Source organism: Schistocerca serialis, chromosome 1, assembly GCF_023864345.2.
Source record: "Schistocerca serialis cubense isolate TAMUIC-IGC-003099 chromosome 1, iqSchSeri2.2, whole genome shotgun sequence".
NCBI classification, from domain to species: domain Eukaryota; kingdom Metazoa; phylum Arthropoda; class Insecta; order Orthoptera; family Acrididae; genus Schistocerca; species Schistocerca serialis.
The window spans coordinates 1,031,535,172-1,031,559,577 of record NC_064638.1 but is presented as its reverse complement, the minus strand read 5'-3'; the positions used below and the strand labels follow the sequence as shown (position 1 = coordinate 1,031,559,577).

At 42.1% G+C, this 24,406-nt stretch overlaps 1 protein-coding gene across 1 annotated transcript in view; it reads right to left on the bottom strand.

Moving 5' to 3' along the window:
- Positions 1–779: 779 nt before the first annotated feature.
- LOC126414051 (agrin-like) overlaps positions 780–24,406 on the bottom strand; it is an 88,185-nt gene continuing 64,558 nt past the window's right edge. The window contains exons 2-3 of the mRNA XM_050083314.1: positions 19,602–19,763; positions 780–958 (exon numbers count right to left, since the gene is read on the bottom strand). Of these exons, the coding sequence (XP_049939271.1) occupies positions 927–958; positions 19,602–19,763 (194 nt within the window). The 3' untranslated portion in view covers positions 780–926. The remainder of the gene's footprint in view (positions 959–19,601; positions 19,764–24,406) is intronic.

Genomic DNA, 24,406 nt, shown 5'->3' with positions numbered 1-24,406 from the left:
CAGATCATCAAAATGGATTGGGACAGCGGAACAGTTTAGCTCAAAAGCGATTAATACGATGTAGTGTAAGTGAAGTGCAGTACGTATAGCTGCGTAAGAATAAATTTTGTAATTCTCTGATATTGTCAGAAGAAGAGTGATCTCTATATCAACGTAAAAGAAGCTTCCAAAATAGAAGTTTTATTGCCTAGAATTATAAATTCACGTATCCGATGACCTGAAGATGGCAGTGTAACTTTGCTGGAACTAGTAATCACGACATGTATCAACTGCGATCTGAGCTATAAAACTTCAATTTTGGAAGCTTTTTTACACATGTCAAATTTTTGTCTCTAGTACTCATTTTACCATCGTTTTAGTCGCCTGTCTTTCATATGAAGAGGAGAGAATGTTACAAATGTAAGCATCCGACCATACTAAATGCAGGAAGTATTACAGTATAGCAGACACTTAAGTATGTACGGAGCAGCTGGGACTTATTACACTACAGTATGTTTGACATCTCCGTTCATAAGAAAATCACAGTTTACTTTGATGTCATGTTATTATTTATATATACATTCTGTACATTATTTGTTCGTAAATTCAATGGGCAGTGTACTTGACCCAGTGATGAATATGTTAGTCATGTCGATTAGTTTGTACCAAGCTATTTAGGTTGAAACACAGAAGGTACTTTTCGTATATAAACAAGCTATTTAGGTTGAAACACAAAAGGTGCTTTTCGTATATAAATGCTAATAACAAACCGACAAGAAAGGGTGAATAATCCAGGAAAGTTAAAAAATACTTATTTATTAAATACAAATGTTAATAATAGAAAATATAATGATAGTATTTGCATGAAATATGGGATAAATATATCTTATTGTCATGCTGGCAATTAGCGTAATAAATAACGATGATGGTCCGTGTCTTCATCTGCGTCAGCATTCGCCGGGCTTCAGCATCACGAAGTCTGCAACAGAAGAACGAAAGTCCACTGAGTCTCGTGCAGTTGCATCTTCTAATCGCAAAAAAATGCTATCAGCTTTCGATGAGGTCCACTGGTTACGAGTGACGTAGGCCACGCCCGCGATAAGAGACCAACACTGACGCAAACAGGCTCTGTGCGCTAGCGTCAGAGCCGTCTTCACCGCTCCCCGTTCTTTTGTATCTTTCAACAGATGACTCTTCCGGGTCATCTGCGGATCCTATACAAGGTAGAAATTTGGCTTTTGATGTCGTAAAACTAAGTAACAAGAGAATAATTTAAGATTCTTTCTGCAATTGATCGTACACTGTTGTAAGGTGTGCTTATTTATTACTTTAATAAATGTTTACTCGAACATTTTCTAACAATTTCATCATGTTGAAATTTCAGGTTATTTTCACTTGGCATATATGTGAAGTATCAGTTATTGCCTGTTAGGAAGAAAGGTTTCGAGGTTGTTTCGACGAAATATATTCCGAGGATACTTGAAAGACAGGGGATCAAATTAACACACACTTATTTAATAAACATCTAGTCTATCTACTGAAGGCGTCGGCTAGATATTAATCTAGCAGTACCATTACATTTTTCATAACATGTATTACCAATTAGGGGATGGGGGTGGGAAGGGGGGTACTTTATGCCCACCATCTTTAAAAAAGCAGAATTTGTTATATGTTGTTAATCTGACAACATACGATTTCAAGAGCTGCTGATGTGTTAGTGTGGTCCAAAAAATATGTTTTAGCAACCTGCCAATAACGTGAACTATCAATAAAATTTTAAACATACAAACTTCGTTAATTATTGTTGATTTTTACTCATAACATACATTTTAAACAAATACTGATGTGTAAGCAGGGCCATAAAAGTGAAAGTGTTCAATATGACATGTACGACATGCATTGTGATAAGTCACATCTCCTACTAGGAATTAAATTTTTGGATTAGTTAACAAAAGCAAAACGTGGATAATGGAATGTAGTCGAATTAATGCTGAGGGAATTAGATTAGGAAATGAGACGCTTAAAGTAGTAAATGAATTTTACTATTTGGGGAGCAAGATAACTGATGATGGTCAAAGTAGATGGATATAAAATGTAGACCGGCAACGGCAAGGAAAGCGTTTCTGAAGAAGAGAAATTTGTTATCATCGAGTACAGATTTAAGTGTCAGGAAGTCGTTTCTGAAAGTATTTGTATGGAGTGTAGCCATGTACGGAAGTGAAACGTGGACAATGAATGGTTTAGACAAGAGGAGAATAGAAACTTTTGAAATGTGGTGCTACAGAAGAATGCTGAAGATTAGATGGGTAGATGGATCACATAACTAATGAGGAGGTACTGAACAAAATTGGGGAGAAGAGAAATTTGTGGCACAACTTGACTAGAAGGAGGGATCGCTTGGTAGTACATATTCTGAGGCATCAAGGGATGACCAATTTAGTATTGAAGGGCAGCGTGGAGGGTAAAAATCGTAGAGGAAGACCAAGAGATGAATACATAAACAGATTCAGAAGGATGTAGGTTGCAGTAGGTACTTGGAGATGAAGGAGCTTGCACAGGATAGAGTAGCATGGAGAGTTGCATCAAACCTGTCTCTGGACTGAAGACCACAACAACAACAAACAACCGAAAAATTTAAAACATTTATGTAATCTGATAGATTGTTTTTCAGAACCTTGAAATATAAAATACCTGACTTGAGTACTATACTTTGAAAAGGTGGGCATAAAGTGCCACCTCCCCCTTGGTGTTGCGAGGGTTAACTTAACAGGCAAATCATATTCAAAGATTTAATTACATCAAAAGAGTTGTATGCCATTCTTCTGCATTTTCCGGATGGAAGAGCAATAATAATTCACCACCTCTTTAATTGTTACAGAATTTGCAACTAGCTAATCAACGTAGTAACAACGCTGCTTCCGTTCTAGTGGCACGGGAAGCGGACCATCCTTGGAGCGTGTTACAGCAAGTGTATCAAATGACATACGAATTCTGTACGTTTAGTGTCAACCTTGGACCTGGGAACTGGAACCACATTAGTTGGTGGTGTTAAATGCAGCAGCTACAAATCTCACAGCTGGTTATCATTTCCCTTTTGGCGAGCACAAGGAGGTATTGACATACATTGATTTACATATTTGTTTCTGTGACACGGAAAAAGTTCTTCTCAACACACAGACTTCTATTGTAGCAATGCTTTCTAAACGCCTTATAAATTTCTAAGTAGAATTTGGACCTTGGGTCGGAATGAGATTGATATCCAGTAATAAATACTGTTGCTTATCTCAATACTGAGCACAAACGTAGTGAATAAAAACTTTTATGAGTGCGAGATTTTATAATTGCGACGCCTCTTCCGAATTATTTTTTTTATTGAAATTACAATCATCCACTACCCTCTTATAAAGATTCCGCAATGGTTTCTTGGAAAACCAGCCTAATTTTCCTTGGCTGTCCGTATCCAATAGAGTTTTCAAATATCCAACAGCTTTGAAACGTCATTTAACTTCGTAAGGATAATTTAGAAACACCTGCTATTTGTAAAAAAGAAACGTTAAAAATGGCTGCTGCTTAAATGATATGAACATATGGCGTTATTGGCCGGGAGGCCCCATTTAGGGTAGTTCGGCAGGCTAGTGCAACTCATCCTATTTGACGCCACATCGGTGACTGGCGCGTCGATAACAGTGATGAGAGGAAACTACGTGTGAACATACGTAACTGAGTAACAAGGCTAACTATGTAGGTTGTGTAGTCTGTTGATGAGAGATACTTTTAAACATAATAGATTTGACATATTCAGTTGCTACACCAATGCATGTTCTGGACTTTCCCTCTTGAATTTATTTATCAACCATGTAGTTATCCACGTTCCTCGGAACAGTCTTTTGCAATGTGTCCTTTATGATTGTTACCAGGTGAAATGGCGCAGTGTTTAATACGCTTGATTCTGATTTGGAAAGAGAGAATTGCAAATCCCATCCCACCGGTGGTTACCCTGCGACTGTTCAAAGCAGATGCCGAGATTAAAACGGGTACTTTTTTGCTATGTACCTATATTTTCTGTGTGAATGTTATTTTCTGTCCTCTATTTCTTTTGTTTTAATGTAAATTATTTGTGTGCATTTGTTGACTTATTTATTTTCATGCTAGTATGAATTGTTTATGGCTGTATTTTCTAAAATGTAAAATTTGTACTACGTAAAAATTTATTATAAATTTTACATGTGCTGTGCCCGGTCAGGAAAATGCTATCTGAGATTCTAAGCGAGGGGGCGGAGGACGAAGACAGTTGAAAGTCGACAATGAGTAACGGAAGTACGCTAGTGTACGGACGGCCAATGTACTTCGTTAAAAAAAAAATATTTCTGAGTAATGTTCGAACTGTGACTGGAAGAGTTGAGTGCCAAAGGAAGTAGCTTAACTAGGACATAAAGCTAGTTAGTTTTAGATATTCATCGGTGTGGACACGAGAAATGCTATGGACTATGTGGTAGCGTCGTGCTATAATAATACAGCTCGGTGAACTTTACGTAGACCCATCGCGTGTGTAAAACTGGAAAATGAAGCGAGGACAGAAGTATTTACTGGGTGAGGTTTTACGAGCGTGAAGAGTAAAGCTGAAGAAATTTTGGAAACATTAATGGCGAATAGCATCTGCATTAAGTTCGAGCAGTTTAATAGTTGCTGAACACTACGGGTGGAAGGAGTACGAGGAAACGATTGCAGTTAACCATTAATAAACTTCCTAGAAAAAGGACTGACGTGTCAACAGACTGTGAATATTGAGCAAACTGTATGTAGTTGAATATAATATTACGTGAACATTCGGACTGACAACTTAATTAGAACCATTGACAATAGTAAGGTCATAGCACGGACTTTGGGTGAAGTGAATTTCTAAGTAACTGTGCACAACTTCAAACAAACAAATCCAAGTTGGTTTGCACTCTTTGTTACGACAATATTGAGTTTTTCGTGCAATATCTCATGAAATTCTACCGAGGGTTATCCCTTAGGTTAGTTAAAACTCTCGTTCTAATCTGATGACGTTCAGGAACAAGATTTTGGATGTAACAATTTTCAACGAAATTAGCGCAAAGAGCGGCATTTGCAGCAGATAACGACGATATCTCATGAAATTCTACTGAGGGTTATCCCTTAGGTTAGTTAAAACTCTCGTTCTAATCTGATGACGTTCAGGAACAAGATTTTGGATGTAACAATTTTCAACGAAATTAGCGCAAAGAGCGGCATTTGCAGCAGATAACGACGATATCTCATGAAATTCTACTGAGGGTTATCCCTTAGGTTAGTTAAAACTCTCGTTCTAATCTGATGACGTTCAGGAACAAGATTTTGGATGTAACAATTTTCAACGAAATTAGCGCAAAGAGCGGCATTTGCAGCAGATAACGACGATATCTCATGAAATTCTACTGAGGGTTATCCCTTAGGTTAGTTAAAACTCTCGTTCTAATCTGATGACGTTCAGGAACAAGATTTTGGATGTAACAATTTTCAACGAAATTAGCGCAAAGAGCGGCATTTGCAGCAGATAACGACGATCGACAATGACAAGAGAGGAACATAGATCACGCGACATCTTGCAGCAACAGCTGGTGACGTCTTTTAGGTAGGTAGCATAAGCCAGACATAACATAGACAGAGAATGACGTCATTTTACTGAAACCAACATCTAAGTCACGTGACTCGGGGCGTGAAGCCGAGCATGTCAGTACGCATTTATTGTGCACAATTTATGAAATTTTTGTTACAGGCCAAATCCTGTGCTTTTTACTAGATGCAGAAGTGAAGACCTTCCCGTAGGCACAGAGAGTTGTATTGTATCCTACAGATTGGGTAAAGTGACGAAAATCTCAGCTGTGTAAGTGAATTACTTTACAATACTTGCAGAGGTATTTCCATAATTTGAAAGTTAGTATGGATGTTAGTCCTTGGGTGTAAAGCTTCTTGAATGAATAAGATTTTGAGACGACATACCTAGCTCACTACCCCAGTATAATCAACGTTTTGTAATTCCATATTGATGTCATTTTGGTATATGCAATGGATTAAGCAAACGACAGAAAACATACGTGCTTATTTTGTGTAAATATCTGACATTATGCACATAAACGGATTTCCTTTGTTACCAAAGCTTACTAAAGCATTTCACACATATTCTTGTGGAATCGTTAGAAAACTAAGCACGTTCGAAATTGTTATTTTGTCTTCCACTTCTGTGGACGCGCCGAACTACAAGAATGCACAGTGCCAAAAAAAATGGAATGTCTTCACTAAAGAACAGTCATTCTATCGCTCGTTAGAAGAACTGTCAATACGTTTCAACTTGACCACAGGTAAAAACGATAACCACTGCTTTATTATCAGGAATTCGAAGAATCTACTACATGTGTAAGAGTAGTACTACAGTTTGTTGAATTGTCAAATTCAATACTTCATTTCAGCTATAAATGAGAGAAACTGTAACTGTCATCTCCACTTCATATAGCCCGTAATGAATGATAGAAACCCGAGTCACGTGACTTAGATGTTGAATTCAAGCGTTAACACGGCAGAGATAGGGACATGCGCGGTCTGTGTTATAGGTGGTCTATGGTAAGAAGTACCGAGAATCATATCGCTGGTCAAGAAAAGAGAAAACTATCGAATGCTGCAAACAGAGTACAAATTAGTTATTACAATTAGCGCTGTGTTTGAACACGACTCGAGCTGTTCGAACAGTTTGCGTACAGTTCGGGAACACTCTGGTTCCGCTCGATCATTTGATTGGCCTGCGATCTAGTGACTTTTGTTGGTACTATCACAACATGTCACAGTGTTTTTAATGCACTATGGGTTTTAATTATAGAAACAACAAGGAAACACGAACTGAAATATCCCCTAGGGAGCAGGTCGTATGTAACAATGGCATATAATAAATAAATAAAAGGTTGCAATTATGATCCTATACAATTCTCAAGCTTTTGCTCATCCCAGGATCTAGTGACGTCTACCGGTAATGTCTCCAAGACGGGTCCCGCTACTCTAATTTTTTCTCGTGCTAAATATTACAATATATTTTGTTTTCTTGGCATTTAATTTATATTACTTGTTTTGACTGTTTCAACTGAATGTTACCGTCGTGATTTCAAACCGATTAAAATCTGGTAATGTTTTTATCTGTTATTCTGTGAACTGGGATTGAATTGCTCCTTTGCAACCTACTTGGTAAACCATTAGCGCCTCTCGTAAACTAATTAAATATTATACTGGGTTCACTCAAGTAGTAATTTTTGGGGACAACATATTCGCCTTTTGTAGGTTACCTTTACTTAAAAATCAGAATAAACGTTTATATAGCCATACATAGGCCTACTGGTACTGGATATGAACTATTGCGGTAAATTTCAAACACAATATGAGTTCAGCTAGTGGTATGATTTTACTAACGACATTTTCTCCATTGTTTTACGAAACTGTCAAGTTTTAAGAAGAGAAATAGCTTATTATACGTTTCCTTTAATTTACGTCTATGGTCACAAACTTTTTGTTAACAGATTACCGGTTTCGGCCTATAATGACCATCATCATTTTTATAAAAACAAAGTCCTAATGTACTGCAGCCATAGTGGCATCGTCAAATGTTACATGCAAAATCAGCACCATCATCGTCAAATATATACAAATAACATCATATGCACGACTCATGTTATCGGTAGCACATGACTACGAGGAAGTAGTCTCTTTTTGTCTCCCGTTAAACTTACTTCCAATATTTACAAGATTCCCAACGAGTATGATGTGCATTAAACTTCTTACATAATTTCCAATGGTTGCGAAACTTTTTCTTTCCTGTAATTTCTGCGCGAAGCCACACAAATAGAAATGACTTTAAGTCATTATCAATTTGGAGTATTTTTAAAGTCTTTGCAACAGTCTCAGTCTTAATGGCTGACTTCTTTCTTCTTCTCTCATCGGTCAAAGTGGTGGCCGTCATACTCTGCGTCTTCTCGAAGATTTTTTCTCGAATGAGTAAAAATTTAGATGAATTTTTTACATTAATGTATCTTTCCTTCGGTATCATCCTTTAGAAACATGTTAGGGCGATGGCGCCTTCCACTGCAGTTCCACCAGTAGTACGTCGAAGGTAGCGACAGACAGGATGGCGTATTCTACTTCTGGAACAGCCTGCTTAGATATCCACTGCCTGACTGTGGGGTCCGCAAAATTGTCAACACATTCCACCTTCGCACAGATGTAACTCGGCATAACTGTCATAAACTCATCTGATGTTAAAGTTAGATTGGCTAGATAATCCAGCCCTAGTGTTCAAACATTTATGGGGATGTTAAATGCGTGTCACTCATATAAAACGGATATGTTGCCCATGTTCTTAAGTAAAATAAAATATAGTAACTCTGAGCACAAATTATTACTTAGTTTGGTGACAGATCGTGCGCTCAGCCTCCAAGCCCTCCCGGACCAGACACGTGGGTGAGGGGAACCCTAGCTTGGTTAGGGCCGCCTCTCTGTCTACTCCTTCACACTGTTGGCACTACACACGTGCACGAAGACCAAGCTATCTTAAGTGCATTAGTGAACTTTCCTGCTCCATTCCACAAGACATAAACCTATATGTTGGTCGGGTTACTCTATCACAGTATTAGCAACTACGTACGTAATAAATCAGTTTCTTACATCATGCTAACAACGATTCATAGATTCTCCTATTCCACTGCAGAGTTGTCCCACAATACATTTGACTTCGTAATTTCCGATCACTGGTTTCTTTATGTCAAATCAATAAAACTGTCCTTCTGCTTTACCCTGAAAATTTGTATCGTCATCACGAAAACATCCTGTGTGTCAGCACGATGACTTGTCCTTTCCTTAGTGCGGCGCTTCAAATCAACGACTTGCTATCCAAGATTTAGGTTTTTCATGGTTTCTCTAAACCGATCAAGATAAACGACGGGATCGTCCCTTTGAAACGGACGCGGTCGATTTTCTTCTACCCATTGCCAATTCAAGCCTATGCCGCGTTTATAATGACATCGTCGTTGGTGGGACATTAAACCCAAATCTTTCTCGTATTAAATATTTTCGGCACTTATTGACTTAATGTTCTATAAAAATCCGAGCCTTCGACAATGTTCACCATCATCCTCGTAAAGAGAGCAACTGACAATAAAAGAATTAATGGAATCACACAGACGTAAATGAAGCAGTAGCTTACAATGCGACAACAGATAAATTGGGCCACCGACGACACGTCCTTCACAGTGATTTTCTTCCCATCTTATTGTGTAATACAGGATATACTTCTATGCAGCCTCTGGGTATCAAGTGCCCTCTTCCACACATTACTGAAGTTCGTATCTCTATTAAAATCTGACACACACATTCCAGGTTCCACTGCGTCTCTGATGATTCAGCAGCCGGAAATTGAATTGTCGGCTAGAATCCGTGTCTCGTCAAGCAAAATCTTGTGCTTATTCGTAAGGTTTCGTTTGATAGCAGATCACTGTACAATACCGGCCATTGAAACTGCAACAGAACAGAGAATTACGTAACTTGCATATAGAGTATAATACGAAAAATACTTGATTAACTAGGTGATTTACTGTATATAGCTGCCACATGTGATCAACAATTGTTGTCACCTGGCTGCGTATAGAGTGGAAGTTAGTTTGAATGACACAAAACGATACGTATTATGTAAACTGAAGGTGGAAGGGGGAGAAAGGAGAGGGAAGGGAAGGAAAGGGAAGGAACTATTGATGTCAGCTGCATCGAGACTTATGCGGAATCAGCGGCGACGAGTGAAAATGTATGCCGGACCGCAATCGGAAGCTGGTATCTACTGCTTACTAGACGGATCCGCCAACCCTTAACTGGTATCGTGGGTCTCTGAGTCGGCTGTAGAACTACCCCTCCTTTTCCGGAGTCGTTCCGCCTTTTCCCTCAGTGTACCTCTCTGTTGTAGTGCAGGCTTCTAGTTGTGAGGGTGAGATGCCGATCGCACTATTTGACCATCGGTAAATACACAGTCAAGTCTCCTTTACGTCTAGCAGATGTATGATACTAATTACGTTATTATCATTCGGCAAGCTTGTTTATAATCATTCCGTGTTTATTGCGATAACTCTGGTATAATATAGAATGGTTATTACTGACAGTATCTCGTAATTAATTTGCAGAATATCGAACCTCTACCAGGAAGATCTCACCATTCAAAACTTTCTGAACGGAGTGGTTATTCTAAACCAGTTTTACGAGTAAATGAACTAAACTTCGAAAAGCATTCCGAAGAAATGATTAAGGAAGTTTTGCACGACAGTGACATTCACCCAGATTACGAGATACGAATTCAAAACAGGAAGTGGATGATGATGGAACGGAGGACGTAAAAACAGGTGAAGATGATCTGAGTAACAAACAGTCATACCGCTGTGATTCATGCTTTTATGGTAGGGGAAACAGCGCTTCAGGTGGAGAGAAACACAACCACCAACTAATGTCGTAACAACACAACGTAACATAGTGTAGCACGTTCCTGATCTGTGATTTAGGACTAATGCCTGCTGTCTTGTTCTTTCAACAAGTATGGGGTTTCCTTTTTACTCTTCACATTTTAAATGAGATTCTACAGCGATAAAACAACAAAATTGATTAAGTAAAAGTAGTCTCAGAAGATCATATATTTTGTCCATGATACTGACGGCCTTGAATGGAAGCTTTTATAGACTTGCTGGTGTGCACAGGACCCTCCAAATCTGGGAGCGAATCTCAGTGGATGGAACTGGACGTATTATTTTTCATAGTTTTACAAAAAGAAGTTTTTTTCTTCTACTTGAGAACCCGGGTAACAGGACAGCGAGAAGAAGAGTAAGTGCGACTGTCGCAGTATCAGACATTTTTAACAGATTTATTGCGAACATTCTGTAGTGTTATTCTTCAGACTGTACTATTTCTATTGATGAAACGCTTGTGCCTTTCTGCGATGTTGATTTCGGGCGAATCAGTTATATGAATGCATGGCATCTGTTATTTCGGACACTTACGAATAACAGACACCCCGAATTCATACAACAAAAGGATGTCGCGTCAGCCTTTTCACGACCCCTGATCAGATGATTTCAGTGGGTGAGAGATCTGGAGAACGTGCTAGCCCTAGTAACAGGACTCCTTGTCGATGTTTCTCAGTAGAGCAGAGCGGCCTGCTGTTTTTTGTTATCTTGTTAAAAACGCTACGGAGGCCTGACCCAATCTGTCCAAATTACTGACTAAGTAAACGAGAGGTCTTCTTGTTGTGTAATGTCTTGCAACTTGTCGTAGAAATGTCCACGCACTGATAAGTATATACTGTAAACGGAACACTGACGATCAAAATATCCACGGGTGTGCTGCCGGTCTATAGTGTCCAACGGGCACAATATTTCGGCGATCATACATGTCGCCATTATCAGGTGAACTGACGGACTGAGCTCCTATGAACGTGCCGGCACGGAGATCCGTACGCTATGGCTGCTCAGAGGGAACTGGGTTCGGTCGCGGCGGTGGCCGATTTAAATACCCTCCGCCCGCGGCGCGCTCCCTCCGCTGTCCGCGCCCCGCGCCACGGTCGCGCGGTGGAACAGATTGCGACGGCGTCTGAGATGACGTCGGTGTGATGGCTCTGTCCACCGTGGTCGTCACAACTATACGTTTGCTCGATTTACTTTTGATTAACGCAATCGCTGGTTCCCAAGCCTTGCTAAGATTATAGCCACAGTCATGGTTTATGAGGTCGTCATTGGTGCGAATTTCGATGGCCTCTCTAACAACGCTGTCCCAGTATCTCGACGTCTGTACCAGAATCCTCGTGCGGTCATACTCCATGGCGTGATTTTACGACAAACAATGTTCAGCGACCGCCGACTTGCTCGGATACATCAGTCGAGTGTGCCTCTGGTGTTCACGGCATCGATCCTCGACGGTACGCATCGTCTGACCAATATACGACTTGCCACATTGACACGGAATCTTGTACACGCCGGCCTTCCTCAAACCGAGGTCATCTTTGGCGGTCCCCACCAGTGCACGAGTTTTATTTGGAGGACAAAACACAGTTCCGACCCGGTGTTCCTTCAGAATGCGGGCGATTTTCCCCGAGAGTGCGCCTGTGTATGGAATAAATGCAGTACCTACCTCCTCCCTCGTGACTTCATCCATCTCAACAGGTTGTGCTGCAGTGGTTGGGCGGAGACCAAGCCCATTTCTTGACTCTAGGTAAATGGGTGATTGTATAATGGGAGTCTGCATATTGGAAAGTATGATTCGTCAACCAATCGATTTCATATTCTCACGAAAGTCGTGGGATCCCGACCAACGCAAGGAGCAATATCGCCAAACAGTAAACTGCAGTTTCAACGGACCGCGATCCTGTCACTGTCTTCTCACAGACAGCTAACATCCAAATGCTATTTCTTTATGAGAAACCTACTGTATAACCTTTTGTACAAAAAAAGAATGTAGATAACTTTACTCCTGCCTATTTTGTGTAATTGCTGCGAAATTCTAATGATTTGCATATCGAAGTAAGCCAGTTTTACGTCCATAGAATTCTGTGGTCGATGTGCCTCTGATATTCGTTACAGTGCTGGGAAATGTCGTAATAATCTATTATTCCCTCCTCGTCATAGTTAATTAGTTAGTTACATGTTCTATGGATCATTTTGCACGATAGATCGTAATGATGTGGAACGAGTCATTTTACATTCACATCGCAATTAATTTGTACTCACAGATAGATTCTGAACATTTGTGAGCGTTTTTTTACAAAAAGGGAAAATAATATACAGACGTGAGTTAGCAATTCCTACCCACCACCATTTACACATTATAGTAATAGAAATTCTTCTACAGCGTGGAAATAGTTGTGAAGAAGAAACTTTCTCAGTTTATTATCAAATTTTACTTTGCTGTCTGTCAGACATTTTATATAACTGGGTAAGTGATCAAAAATATTCGTTGCACCCCTTTTGTGCTAAACACAACTTTGATGGGGAGTAATGAATATTATTTTCCTTTCTGATATTGTAATGGATTTTTTACAACAAATTTCATGAGGGAATAAATATACTGTGAAGCAGTAGTTAGATTGCCCAACTCCTTAAACAGATGTCTACAAGATGATCGTGGGTGAGTGCCACATATCAATTTTACAGCACATGTTTGCTCAATGAAGACTTTCTTTCTTAAAGATGAGATATACCCAGAACATTATTCCATATAACATTATTGAATGAAAATATGCAAAATACGTCAGCTTACTGATGAGTCCCCCCCCCCCCCCCCCAAGATTTGCAATGTTTTTTACTGCAACTGTGGTTGAAATAAATTGTTTTAGGAGTTCCAAAATGCGATATTTCCAATTTAAATTCTCATCAATGTGGACGCCTAAGAATATTGAAGTTTCTATCGAATATACACTACTGACCATGAAAATTGCTACACCAAGAAGAAATGCAGATGATAAACGGGTATTCATTCGACAAATATATTATACTAGAACTGACATGTGATTGCATTTTCACGCAGTTTGGGTGCATAGATCCTGAGAAATCAATACACAGAACAACTACCTCTGGCCGTAATAACGGCCTTGATACGCCTGGGCATTGAGTCAAACAGAGCGTGGATGGCGTGAACATGTACAGCTGCCCATGCAGCTTCAACACGATACCACAGTTCATCAAGAGTAGTGACTGGCGTATTGTGGCGAGCCAGTGGCTCGTCCACCACTGACCAGACGTTTTCAATTGGTGAGAGATCTGGAGAATGTGCTGATCAGGGCAGCAGTCCAACATTTTCTGTATCCAGAAAGGCCCGTACAAGACCTGCAACATGCAGTCGTTCATTATCCTGCTGAAATGTAGGGTTTCGCAAGGATCGAATGAAGGGTAGAGCCACGGGTCGTAACAGATCTGAAATGTAACGTCCACTGTTCAAAGTGCCGTCAATGCGAACAAGAGGTGACCGAGACGTGTAACCAACGGCACCCCATACCATGACGCTGGGTGATACGCCAGTATGGCGATGACGAATACTCGCTTCCAATGTGAGTTCACCGCGATGTCGCCAAACACGGATGCGACCATCATGATGCTGTAAACAGAACCTGGATCCCTCCGAAAAAATGAGGTTTTGCCATTCGTGCGCTCCTGTCTGAGATGCAGCGTCAAGGGTAACCGCAGCCATGGTCTCCGAGCTGATAGTCCATGCTGCTGCAAACGTCGTCGAACTGTTCGTGCAGATGGTTGTTGTCTTGCAAACGTCCCCATCTGTTGACTCAGGGATCGATACGTGGCTGTACGATCCGTTACAGCCACGAGGATAAGATGCCTGTCATCTCGACTGCTAGTGATACGATGCCGTTGGGATCCAGCACGGCGTTCCGTATTGCCCTCCTGAACCCACCGATTCAATATTCTGGTAGCAGTCGTTGGATCTCGACCAACTCGAGCGGCAATGTCGCGATACGATAAACCGCAATCGCCATAGTCTACAATCCGACCTTTATCAAAGTCGAAAACGTGATGGTACGCATTTCTCCTCCTTACACGAGGCATCACAACAACGTTTCACCAGGCAACGCAGGCCAACTGCTGTTTGTGTATGAGAAACCGGTTGGAGGTGTCGCCACCGGCGCCAACCTTGTGTGAATGCTCTGAAAAGCCAATCATTTGCATATCACAGCATCTTCTTCCTGTCGGTTAAATTTCGCGTCTGTAGCACGTCATAATCGTGGTGTAGCAATTTTAATGGTCAGTAGTGTATTATTTCCTCTCCATGTGTTACACTTATAATTGGTGTAATACATGTTGATGTACAGAACTCATGGGTCTTTTTAAAATTGAGGGTGAGACCATTCGCAGAACAGCAGTCAATGATGCTTTTCAGATCTTTGTTACCATTTTTTCTGTTTCTGTGCATTTGCTTCGATTGATTACAATAGTAGTATCATCTGCAAAAAGAACAAATTCTATGTGTTGTATATTAGCTGGAAGATAATGGGACAAACATGTCGAAGGAGTGCATTGATCCGATCAAAAAAATTATAACTATTATTTTATTCGCTATATATGCTTGAACAACGTACTGTTGGAAAGAGAAAACTTTCGAGTTTTATATGGTTCCCGCTCGGTAGCAGCAGTTCTTGTAAAAATGGTGTCGGGAAGACAGAAAGCGTTTTGTGTTCTACGTTTTGCGCAGTGCGGGTGATAATAACTGTTCAGCGTGACTTTCGTACTAGGTATGGTGTGGATCCTACTACAGCACAGAACATTAGATGACGGCATTAACAGTTCCAAGAAACAGGATATTTGTGTAAAGGCAAACCCCCAAGTGTCTGACACAGAGTCCGCAAAATTCAATTCGCCATGCAGCTCGACAGCTCAACATGCCTCCGATGTCAGTCTGGCGTGTGTTGCGTAGACGTTTACACGTGAAACCATACAAAATTAAGCTACTGCAAGCTCTTCGTGAAGGTGACAAACAACAACGTGTGGAGTTCTGTAATTTCGTTCTTAGCAAGGTGGAGGATGGCAGTTTTCTTCCACGCTTCCTGTTTAGTGACGAGGCAACATTCCATTTAAATGGAAAGATGAGCCGTCATAATGTGAGAATATGGGGTACGAAAAACCACATGGAGTTGTACTACATGAGAGGCTCTGAGCACTATGGGACTTAACATCTGTGGTCATCAGTCCCCTAGAACTTAGAACTACTTAAACCTAACTAACCTAAGGACATCACACACATCCATGCCCGAGGCAGGATTCGAACCTGCGACCGTAGCAGTCTCGCGGTTCCGGACTGCGCGCCTAGAACCGCTAGACCACCGCGGCCGGCTACTACATGAGAGGGACTCTCCAAAGTTTAATGTGTTTTGGGCAGTTTCACGGGAAAAGGTGTATGGTCCATTTTCCTTTGCCGAGAACACTCTTACAGGAAGCACATATCTGTATCTGCTTGAGAACTTTCTTTTCCTACAGTTGGATACTAATTCCAACGACTTCATTTATCAACAGAATGGGGCACCGCCACACTGGCATCTGGAAGTGAGGGAATTTTTAAATCAAAGGATTACTGAACGATGGATCGGTCGCACTGGACCAAATTATTCAGCTATACATTACAGACCTCCAGGGTCACCAGACCTCACTGTATATGCTTACTTCTTGTGGGGGCTTATAAAAGATTCTCTCTACGTGCCTCCGTTACCAACAACTATGAATGAACTGAGACATCGCATAACAGCAGTTGTGGAAGCTGTAACTCAAGGCATGCTCGCTGCAGTGTGGAGACAATTTGAGTACCACATTGACAGAGGCCGTGCATCTCGAGTGGGCATATTGAACACATATGAAAAGGTATAAAAAAACTTTTTGAGTTTCCCGATCATTAAAATCAAAATTCAATGTATACGAGGGGCGTTTGAAAAGCCCGTGCAAAGTCCGAGAGATGGCACCACCGGTGTGGATCGCGGTCATATTTAGTTAGTAGCATCTTTGGAAAGAACGCACACCAAGTTTCAGCCATATTGGTCAATTTCTTTGTGTTTGGCATTCTTGTGAATCAAGGAAGTCGAATGACTGTCAAAAAAATGGACGAAAAATAATTTTGTGTGGTGATTTAACATTACTTTATGAAAGGCAGAACGCCTCAGGAGACTAAAGAGAAGCTTGATTTACATTACAGTGACTCTGCACCTTCGATTAGAAAAGTTTATAAGTGGTATAAAAATTTTCGGAGTGGCTATGTGGGCACAAGTGATGCTGAACGTTCTGGACGCCCTGTGAAGGTTTCGGCTCCAGAAATCATTGATAAAATCCATGATACGGTGATGGATGACAGAAGAGTTAAGGGGCATGAGATTGTTAGTGCTTCATGCATCTCGAATGAACGGGTACATAATATTTTGCGTAAACATTTGGACATGAGAAACCAATCCGCAAGATGGGTTCCGCGATTGCTGACGCTTGACCAAAAACGGAATCGTGTGAAGTGTTGCAAAGATGGTTTGCAGCTGTTCAGGAAGAATCCGCAGGACTTTAAGCATCGTTTCGTCACTGTAGATGAAACATGGATACATTACTATACTCCTGAGACCATACAACAGTCTAAACAATGGCTTACGAAGGGAGACTCTGCACCAAAAAAAGCGAAGGTCATTCCTTTGGCCGGAAAGGTTATGGCGACTGTCTCTTTGGATTCGCAAGGGATATTCCTCATCGACTATCTGGAAAAAGGTAAAACCATTACAGGTGCATATTAATCAAAGGGCATATTATTAAAAACCGAGCTGCAAGAAAAACGCTGGCGATTGGGCCGCAAAAAAGTCCTTTTCCATCACGACAGTGCACCAGCAGACAACTCAGCAGTTGTGGTCGCGAAATTAATGGAAATAGGATTCCAGCTCGTTTCACATCCCCCCTATCCCCCAGTCTTGGCTCCCTTGGACTACTATTTGTTCCCCAATTTGAAGAAATGTCTAGTGGGACAAAGATTTTATTCAAACGAGGAGGTGACTTCAGATACTAATAGCTATATTGCAGTCTCCGACAATTCCAGGTATTCGGAAGGGATCAACAAATTTGAACAGCGTTGGACGTAGTGTATGCGTTCGAACACCATGAATTACCTCAAAGAAAACGTTCTGTTGACATACAGTCAACATGGGTTTAGAAAACATCGTTCCTGTGAAACACAACTAGCTCTTTATTCACAAGAAGTGTTGAGTGCTATTGACAAGGGATTTCAGATCGATTCCGTATTTCTGGATTTTCGGAAGGCTTTTGACACTGTACCACACAAGCGGCTCGTAGTGAAACTGCGTGCTTATGGAATATCATCTCAGTTATGTGACTGGATATGTGATTTTCTGTCCGAGAGGTCACAGTTCGTGGTAACTGACGGAAAGTCACCGAGTAAAAGAGAAGAGATTCTGGCGTTCCCCAAGGCAGTGTTATAGGCCCTTTGCTATAACGATTTTGGAGACAATATGAGCAGCCGTCTTCGGTTGTTTGCAGATGACGCTGTCGTTTATCGACTAATAAAGTCATCAGAAGACCAAAACAAACTGCAAAACGATTTAGAAGGAATATCGGAATGGTGCGAAAAGTGGCAGCTGACGCTAAATAACGAAAAGTGTGAGATCATTCACATGAGTGCTAAAGGAACTCATTGAACTTCGGTTACACGATAAATCAGTCTAATCTATAAGCTGTAAATTCAACTAAATACCTAGGTACTGCAATTAAGAACAACTTAAACTGGAAGGAACACATAGAAAATGTTGTGGGGAAGGATAACCAAAGACTGCGTTTTATTGGCAGGACACTTAGAAAATGTAACAGACCTACTAAGGAGACTGCCTACACTATGCTTGTCCGTTCTCTTTTAGAATACTGCTGCGCCGTGTGGGATCCTTACCAGATAAGACTGACTGAGTACACCGAAAAAGTTCAAAGAAGGGCAGCACGTTTTGTATTATCGCGAAATACAGGAGAGTGTGTCACAGAAATGATACAGGATTTGGGCTGGACATTATTAAAAGAAAGGCGTTTTTCGTTGCGACGAAATCTTCTCACGAAATTCCAATCACCAACTTTCTTCTCCGAATGCGAAAATATTTTGTTGGCACCGACCTACATAGGGAGGAACGATCACCAAGATAAAATAAGGGAAGTCAGAGCTCGTACGGAAAGATATAGGTTTTCATTCTTTCCGCGAGCTATACGAGTTTGGAATAATAGTGAATTGTGAAGGTGGTTCGACGAACCCTATACGAGGCACTTAAATGTGATTTGCAGATTCAAAATGGTTCAAATGGCTCTGAGCACTATGGGACTTAACTTCTATGGTCATCAGTCCCCTAGAACTTAGAACTACTGAAACCTAACTAACCTAAGGACATCACACAACACCCAGCCATCACGAGGCAGAGAAAATCCCTGACCCCGCCGGGAATCGAACCCGGGAACCCGGGCGTGGGAAGCGAGAACGCTACCGCACGACCACGAGATGCGGGCTGTGATTTGCAGAGTATCCACGTAGATGTAAATGTAAAACGAGACTATGTAGAAAAATAAAAAAGGTTTACCCCAAACACGTAAGTAGTTTTTATTTTTGCACGGACTTTTCAAACGCCCGTCGTGTGTTTATTGGTTTCAGAAATATAGACATGCCAAATCGGATGATTCTGTTTGATACACGCTGTAGAGTGGTAGCGTTTGAGATTACCGTTAAAATGTAGCGAACTAGCAAGTACTGAGTGACTCAACAGGGGCGTGGGGAGCTAGCGGCACAGTCGGCCGGGGTGGCCGAGCGGTTCTAGGCGCTACAGTCCGGAGCCGCGCGACCGCTACGGTCGCAGGTTCGAATCCTGCCTCGGGCATGGATGTGTGTGACGTCATTAGGTTAGTTAGGTTTAACTAGTTCTAAGTTCTAGGGGACTGATGACCTCAGCAGTTAAATCCCATAGTGCTGAGAGCCATTTGAGCCATTTTTGAGCTAGTGGCACACTTCGATGCCGACCGGGGCGGTCGAGAGCTGCTGTGCGGAGTACTTACACTTTTTCTCGTGGCAGAGCGCGAGCTCCATGTGGCAGGCGGTCCGGAAGGTGCGCAGCTCGCCGGTGTCGTCGACGCCGCAGACGGGGGAGACTATGGGCGGGCAGCGTAGGCTCTCGCACAGCCAGCGCGGGTCCGGCCGCGGCGCGCTGCCGCCCTCACCTGCAACACCACAGTCAAATGATAACTGATCACCATCTCCAACGAAATTTGTGACTATTAAGGATTTCCTGACTGACTATGGTTGAAGCATTTTGTGCTGTCGTCATAGTAATGTCACCAAAATTTCGGCAGAATTAAAAGAGTCTTGTGAGAAAAGAGAAGCAGCTCTATGAACATCAAGAACTCAAGTGGAAAACCAGTTCCAAGCAAGGAAGGGAAAGGTGGAAGGAGTACTTTCTGTACAAGTGAGGTTAACTTGAAGGGACGAGATACGACACTGCGAGAATAATTTGACAGAACACTGAAAGCTTTAAGTCGAAACAAGGCTCCGGGAGTAGATGAAATTCCGTTAGAACTACCGATAGCCTTGAAAGAGCCGGCCTGGGTGGCCGAGCGGTTCTAGGCGTTACAGTATGGAGCCGCGAGACCGCTACGGTCGCAGGTTCGAATCCTGCCTCGGGAATGGATGTGTGTGATGTTCTTAGGTTAGTTAGGTTTAAGTAGTCCTAAGTTCTAGGGGAATGATGACCTCAGGAGTTAAGACCCATAGTGCTCAGAGCCATTTGAACCATTTGAACCTTGAAAGAAACAGCCACGACAAAACTTTTTCATCCGGTGTGAAAGATGTAGAAACAGGCGAAATACCCTCAGACTTCGACATAAATGTAATAATTCCAATTCCAAGGAAAAAGGTTGTCGACAGGTGTGAAATTTACCGAAATATCAATTTAGTAAGTCATCGTTGCAAAATATTAACACGAATTCTTTACAGGAGAATGGAAGAACTGGTAGAAGCCGTCCTTGGCGAAGATTAGTTTGGATTTCGAAGAAATGTAGGAACACGCGAGGCAATACTGACCCTTCGAAGTATCTTAGAACATAGGTGATGGAAAGGCAAACCTACGTTTACAGCGTTTGTCGACTTATAGAAAGCTTTTGCTAATGTTGACTGGAGTACTCTCTTTGAAATTCTGAAGGCAGCAAGGATAAAATATAGGGACCGAAAGCCTATTTACAATTTGTCCAAAAACCAGAGGGCAGTTATAAGAATTGAAATGGAAGTAGTGTTTCAGAGGGAATGAGACAGGGTTGTAGCTTATCCCCGATGTTCTTCAGTCTGTGCGTTGAGCAAGCAGTTTACCGATGACGTTGTAATTCTGTGAGAGACAGCGTAGGACTTGGAAGAGGACGTGAACGGAATGGGCAGTATCTTGAGAGATAAGACGAACAACAACGGAAGCAAAACAAGGATAATAGAATGTAGTCGAATTTAAAAAATTGATGCGAAAGTAATTATGGTAAGAAACGAGAAACTTAGAGTAGGAGATGAATTTTGATATTTAGGCAGAAAAATAATTGGTGATGGCCGAAGTAGAGACGATATAAAATGTACGCTGGCAATGTCAATGGCAACGGCAAGAGAAGCGTTTCTGAAGAAGAGAAACTTGTTAACATCGAATATAGATGGAAGTGTTAAGCGTTTTCTGAAGGTATATGTCAGGAGTGTAGCCATGTATAGAAGTGAAACAATCACGAGAAACTGTTTAGACAGGAAGAGAGTGGAAGCTTTTGAGATTATATAAGTAGATCACATAACTAATGAGGAGGTACTGAATAGAACTGGGGAGACAAAAAATTTGTGAGACAACCTGACTAAAAGAAGGTGTCGCTTGGTAGGGCACATTTTGAGCCATCGAAGGATTACCAGTTTAGTACTGGAGGGAATTTTGAGGGGGTACAAATCGTAGAGGGAGAAAAAGAGATGAATACAGCAAGCAGATTCAGAAGGATGCAGGTTGCAGCAATTATTCGGAGATGATGAGACATGCACAGGATAGAATTGCGTGGAGAGCTGCTGCACATAACCAGTTCTCGGACTGAAAACCACGACAACATAGAAATAACTTACTGGAATGCAGCCAGGTAATGTTCTTATCTTAAGTTCGAGAGCATGGAATGTCAAGACGAATTTGTGAGTCGATTACGAATTTCTTGACTGCGCCCGGCTGAAGCACTTTCTGCTGCCATCACAGTAACCTCATCAGAGTTACAGCAAAACAACTTTTCCAATAGCCCACAAGTGGATGCAGTATTTTTTCTTTAATTAACAGCGCCCTTACCCAGGCTCACATATTTCATTGTCCTTCTTATTCGAAGGAATTCATGCCAGTGTTTCTTAAACCGTCTTTTGTATTCTTGCATACCTTGTCCCGCCTTTTTCTTGTTCCTTCGAGTCCTTAGCAGCTGCAGCCCACAGCGCAATTTCCCCCTATCTCCATTTATCAGCGTTGGATTCCCTGATATCAGTTGTAATAGTTGTATAAGCAATTTCAGTGGTGTTGCTAATTTTATGTTTAATTAATTAGAATCCAGGATCACGTACAAGTAACACAGAAATAGGAATGAATACTTGACTGTTAGAACGATCCAATCAGTATTATCTCAGTATTCAAGAGAACCAGTCTACCGCCGCCCAGTGTGTGTCCCGCTTTAAAGACCTGTTGTTTGATTGCAGTCCTTGGGAACAGTCACAAACGTAAAATATATGGTACTATGCGACAGGAACTACTTAAAGTACACATTAATGTGACTAACGTCTCTGTACCACGTCAACGCGCAAGGAACGCGGAAAACCGTACACCCGTTGTCGTAATAAGGAAACGGAGCGATTTATCTAACGTCCATAAGGGCGAGATCATTGGCTATCGGGCCAAGGGCGGAAACATTTGCGAAATAGCTAAGTTCGTAAACTGTCGCCGCGGTGTAAACATAGTGTGCATGCCAAAATGGCACTATCTACACTACTGGCCTTTAAAATTGCTACACCACGAAGATGACGTGCTACAGACGCGAAATTTAACCCGCAGCAAGAAGATGCTGTGATATGGAAATGATTAGCTTTTCAGACCATTCACACAAGGTTGGCGCCGGTGGCGGCTCCTCCATCGCGCTGACATGAGGAAAGTTTCCAACCGATTTCTCATACACAAACAGCAGTTGACCGGCGTTGCCTGGTGAAAAGTTGTTGTGATGCCTCGTGTAAGGAGGAGAAATGCGTACCATCACGTTTCCAACTTTGATAAAGGTAGCCTATCGCTATTGCGGTTTATCGTATCGCGACATTGCTGCTCGCGGTGGTCGACATACAATGACTGGTAGCACAATATGGAATCGGTGTGTTCAGGAGGGTAATGCGGAACGCCGTGCTGGATCCCGATGGCCTTGTATCACTAGCAGTCGAGATGACAGGCATCTTATCCGCATGGCTGTAACGGATCGTGTAGCCACGTCTCGATCCCTGAGTCAACAGATGGGGACGTTTGCAAGACAACAACCATCTGCACGAACAGTTCGACGACGTTTGCAGCAGCATGGACTATCAGCTCGGAGACCCTGGCTGCGGTTACCCTTGACGCTGCATCACAGACAGGAGCGCCTGCGATGGTGTACTCAACGACGAACCTGGGTGCACGAATGGCGAAACGTCATTTTTTCGGATGAATCCAGGTTCTGTTTACAGCATCATGATGGTCGCATCCGCGTTTGGCGACATCGCGGTGAACGCACATTGGAAGCGTGTATTCGTCATCACCATACTGGCGTATCACCCGGCGTGATGATATGCGGTGCCATTGGTTACTTGTCTCCGTCACCTCTTGTTTGCATTGATGGCACTTTGAATAGTGGACGTTACATTTCAGATGTGTTACGACCTGTGGCTCTACCCTTCATTCGATCCCTGCGAAACCCTACATTTCAGCAGGATAATGCACGACCGCATGTTGCAGGTCTTGTACGGGCCTTTCTGGATACACAAAATGTTCGACTGCTGCCCTGACCAGCACTTTCTCCAGATCTCTCACCAATTGAAAACGTCTGGTCAATGGTGGCCGAGCAACTGGCTCGTCACAATACGCCAGTCACTACGCTTGATGAACTGTGGTATCGTGTTGAAGCTGCATGGGCAGCTGTACTTGTACACGACATCCAAGCTCTGTTTGACTCAATTCCCAGGCGTATCAAGGCTGTTATTACTACCAGAGGTGGTTGTTCTGGGTGCTGATTTCTCAGGATCTATGCACCCAAATTGCGTGAAAATGCAATCACATGTTAGTTCTAGAATAATATATTTGTCCAATGAATACCCGTTTATCATCTGTATTTCTTCCTGGTGTAGCAATTTTAATGGCCAGTAGTGTAAAACAGGCGCCGTGGCAACTATGGCACCCCACGGGCCGTTGATGACAGTGGTAAACGACGCTTCCGGAGATGCGTACAGGCAAATAGGCGTGCAACAGATAAGCAACTGACCGCCGAGATGAACCTAGGGCTCCGAGCGGTGTCTCCTCAACAATCTTTCAGCCTCCGCAGTGTGGGCCTCGTTCATGCATCCATGCTAACTGCTATTCATCGTCGACAAAGGCTGGAATTTGCACGCCGCAACAGCATCTGGATTTACACTGAGTGGCGATAGGAGGTGTTTTCAGATGAATCACGTTTCATGCTCCAGCGGGCGACTGGCCATGACGCACATGGAGTGAAACGTCTGGAAGCGAACACCTTGCAGCAACCGCCGGAAAGGTCTAGCCGGGAGAAGGGAACGTGAAAGTCTGTGAAATGTTTCGTGGCATTCCCTGCGTGAT